The 4428-nt window shown below is 42.6% G+C and overlaps 1 protein-coding gene across 1 annotated transcript in view; it reads left to right on the top strand.

Moving 5' to 3' along the window:
- The window catches only part of LOC125045263 (cysteine-rich motor neuron 1 protein-like), a 1894-nt gene extending 1082 nt beyond the window's left edge, over positions 1 to 812 (top strand). Inside the window, exon 3 of the mRNA XM_047642467.1 lies at positions 246 to 812. Coding sequence (XP_047498423.1) covers positions 246 to 452 — 207 coding nt within the window. The 3' untranslated portion in view covers positions 453 to 812. The remainder of the gene's footprint in view (positions 1 to 245) is intronic.
- Positions 813 to 4428: the final 3616 nt, after the last annotated feature.

The raw sequence follows: 4428 nt of genomic DNA, 5'->3' as shown, positions 1-4428 counted from the left end.
GTGTGTGTGCTTTAATTCCTTACTTCCCGTCCTTGTTCCTTCAAATTTAGTCACTTTTCCCTTCAGTCATTTTGCATATTAATTTTCTTCACTCCTCGCCGATCACTTCTTCTCTCCCCACTCACTCAGTTCACTTTTCCATTCATTTATCCTCATTCCAGTCTACTCATCGACTCATTTACTCATTCTCCTCCTTATTCCATCTTCTTATTCTACTCATTTCCCCGTTCTCCTCCTTCATACAGCTCGAAGGGGAGTCCTGCGGTGGGAGCTTCAGCATCCTTGGCACCTGCTCCTCCCACCTGGTCTGCTATTCCCCGAGGTACAACGGTGGTACCTGCATGACCGCTGAGCAAGCCGAGTGGCACAGAACTTCCAGCACTACACCCGCCTCTCATCACGGGGGCCCAACCACCACAACCACCACACCCCGTCCGTACTGGCTGGGATGAGGTGGAGGGAAGAGGCATGACAAGGGGTGGGCGGATGGAGGGAGAATTGCATCGGTGGGCTGAGGGGAGGACGGTGGCGCTGGTAATTTGAACTGGAGGGAAATACAGGGGGAGAGACGGAAAGAGGGAATTAAAAAGTAGGAAGGGAGGGATGTAAAGCGAAGAGTGACGTCGAGAGAAAAAGAAAAGAAAAAATCGAGAATATTAATGAAAGATAAAGAAGGAGAGAAAGAATGATTAAGTGCAGAAGGAAACATCTCCATTCATTGCAATAGGCATTTGTGTTTTGACTTGTATTGTTGGCTCGAAAACATGTATGATAAATTGTTCTACTTGCATGCTGAATAAATATGAAAAATATTGTGTACTGAACTGAAACCTTTTGATATAAATATATATATATATATATATATATATACGTATGCATATATGTATATATGTATACGTACATTTATTTGCCGGGTTCCCCAACTTCCATACATCGTCTATGTCTTCCAGTACTTGTTATCTTAGACCTTCACTCCCTTTGTCTAATCTTGTATAATGGTTAATCTTGGAAACACTTCTCCATTCATTGCAATAGGCATTTGTGTTTTGACTTGTATTGTTGTTGGCTCGAAAACATGTATGATAAATTGTTCTACTTGCATGCTGAATAAATATGAAAAATATTGTGTACTGAACTGAAACCTTTTGATATAAATATAAATATATATATATATATATATATATATATATATATATAATATATATATATACATACGTATGCATATATGTATATATGTATACGTACATTTATTTGCCGGGTTCCCCAACTTCCATACATCGTCTATGTCTTCCAGTACTTGTTATCTTAGACCTTCACTTCCTTTGTCTAATCTTGTATAATGGTTAATCTTGTATAAATAAATGTTGATGCTCAGACAGTCAGAATTCTGACCTACGCGACAAACAACCTTACTACTCCATGGGCGAACCTCTGCTCATGAAATGTAGTTATTTCACCAATAAACGATAAAGATTATCAACTACTGCAAGAATCTAGTGAGGATGTCTGGAAAAACAGATTAAAGATGAGAAGAGAGTTGTCCCATATCTAATTTCTAATCTTTGCAATTTGGGTTTTTCTACCATATCTAAGTTTAGATATCCTGAAATGATACCCTGTGCAGTAACCAATATATTTTTTAGTATGCTTAAGGAAACTCGTTTTGCATAAGAATCAGATAATTTATTGAACAGCATGAAGCAACGGAAGGACTTCTATTGCATTTATATTACACTTAGTAATACGAACCCCACCAGTCCCTTGCTCGTTGTTGTTGGGGGGCGGGGGGGGGGGGGGCTTGGGAAACGAAACTGAGGCCCCATTTCTTCTCCTTTCCTTTTCCTTCTCTTCTTCATCCCCTTCTCCCTAATACTTATCTTAATCGTTAATTCATTTCTACCCTTTTCGCCACTATAATGCCATGTGACTTGATGTCTAGCACACTTTTCGTTTTGACTATTAATCATTACTAATGCCGATACCCAACATCTAAGCCTGCAGTTCCGGCGCACAATAGTTTTGTATCCCCTATCAGTATAAAATCGCTCAGCACAGACTTTCTGTGTAAACAGATGAAATAAAAGAAAATTAATACTGGAGGGGTAACTATATTGTTTTAAATATCAGCCCTCTTCCTCCCACTCTTCTTTTTAGGTATCCGTCTTAATTAGAAGAAAAAAAAAAAAACGATTTTGGGCATCTCTGAAAAATATTTTGGTATTATTGGAAGAAACACCCCACACCTAAAAAACTAAATCTGAGCTCACCAAGTAGTAGAACACGATATGAAATAGATCATTCACACCCAAAACATTGAGCGGTTGTGGCGAGACGTAAAAGAGTGGAACAAGAGGCCAGGTAATCGGCAAGAATTCTACAAACAATGCCTTGCTCGATATCTGTTACTCCACCAGTGTAAGCCGGATGTAGTCCATCATCAGCTCTTCACCGAACCCACGAAACTATACCCTCCGCTGTCCGATAAAGAACTTCGGAGAGCTATCATGATTCCCGCTAACAACGACCAGGACGATCCCAGTGATCTGAAGCCTGGCCCGTCTGGAGTTTAATGTTTAAGATAAGGTGTGGGTAAAACTGTTACTGGAATTGGGCTCTGTCCTGCCGGAACACATGAGGTGAAGATTTTGTGGACCAGACTGCGGGCGGAAGTCTCCCCCCCAAAAAAAAGAAAAGGGGGGGGGGGGGGGGCTTAAGGCGAAGCCCACTATATAACTTGGAAGCAAGTGGATATGTTGTTCTCCCCCGTGTATTAGCGATATCTCTTGAAATTTCCCCCCTAAATTCCCTAATATGTATCATGCCCTCTCTAGCTCTCAGGACCGATATCGTTGCTCTGCTTCGTTTGCGAAGGAAACGAGTGCTAGATTCGTTCGGAACACGAAGAAACTATTGGATAAACTGATCGTTCATCGGCGTCTCCTCCAAATTTACCAATATTTTACTTGTTAAGCATCAAGAATCAAGAAAGTATCTCCCAAAAAGTATCTCATCTTAATCTCAATTTATGATGCGTTGGGCGCTGTTAGCGCATATCACACATATGCGGTTGGTTGTTGAGGGCAAGGGAAAGGATTCGAGTGCAAGTGGAGGTGTTTGTGTTTGTGCAGGGTGTTGTGTTGTTACATGTTTGTTTATTCTATCTGCGAAGTTTTTAAGTGTTCCTATTTCTATAAAGTAATGTGGTAGTCTATTCAAGTCGCATATGGTCCGTGGGAAGAATAAGTGCTTGTAAGAGTCGGTGTCGGTGTAATATGTAAGAAAACTTGTGGCTGTGTGAATTTCATGTGCTATGTTGTGAAGTATTTTTATTTGTTGATGTCAATAAGTTTATGATTCTGATACTGTACTAACCTTTTGACTACTCTTTTTAGCCTAGTCAAGTGATATCGATTTTTTGTGATTCCTATTATAGACCCTTCCTCCGATAATATGCTACTCTTTCAACAAAAGCTTCCAAAACCAAGTAGACAAAGTTTCCTTCCGTAGCCGTTTCGATCGTTCTCGCCTTGTCACAACTACATTTGAGTCCTAAGTCTTCATGTGTGAAAACAGAATGGAAATGATTGTCGAGTATCGTCTTTTGTGTTCTGGTTCGTTCGGTTAAAATAGTGTTCCTGTTGTCTTTCAAGGCTGTGGTTGCCGTGGTATCTTGTCTGCGGATGTGGTGGAGGTTTGGTTTGCGAAGTTCTAGCTTCGCCCGGGCCTTCTAGATATGGCCCGGCCTGTGTCAGCTTTTTACGGCTGTCTCATTGAGTTGTCTGACACTCGGTGCTTACCGTGGCGGCGGGATTGCCAGCAAGCGCTCCTGCCGCCATGGTGTAAGCATTTCGCATAGCCTCTTTACTAGCACGTCGGCTGTTGTGGGCGGTCCATGTCTCAGGAATTGTGTATGGTCACAATTTTCTAGGTAGTGGACTAGTGTGGCGTTCGGCTCGCCGCAGTGCTTGCAGCACCTTTCATCGCGTTCGATTGTTGGGATAATCTGCCATGCACAGTGGTAACCTAGGCGCATTCTGTGAAGAATGACTTCGGTACCTCTGTTGCTTACTTCAGAGAGTGCCAGTGGTTCATAGCCTGTGGCGTCTAAGTACCAGCTGGCCGAGGGGGAGGTTCTCGTTTCCTCTCTGTGGAGCTGCCGTAGGAAGGTACGACCGACCAAGGCACACTTCTCCATAAGTAATTTTCGGCTCGGTTTTATCGTCATGGGATTTGGGGGCATACCCCTGCCAGCGACGGCTAGTCTGTCAGCAAGCTCGTTCCCTCTGATGCCGATGTGGCTTGGGACCCAGTTGATGATAATTCTTCTACCCTGAGCAAGAATTCTCTGTGCCATTGTGAGAATCGTGGTCAGTAGGTAGATGTTGTCTGTGGGTGAGCTGTGCTGAAGACAGTCAATGGCTGCCCTGG

The sequence above is a fragment of the Penaeus chinensis genome, chromosome 37 (assembly GCF_019202785.1).
Source record: "Penaeus chinensis breed Huanghai No. 1 chromosome 37, ASM1920278v2, whole genome shotgun sequence".
NCBI lineage: Eukaryota > Metazoa > Arthropoda > Malacostraca > Decapoda > Penaeidae > Penaeus > Penaeus chinensis.
This window is presented reverse-complemented; position numbering and strand designations above follow the sequence as displayed.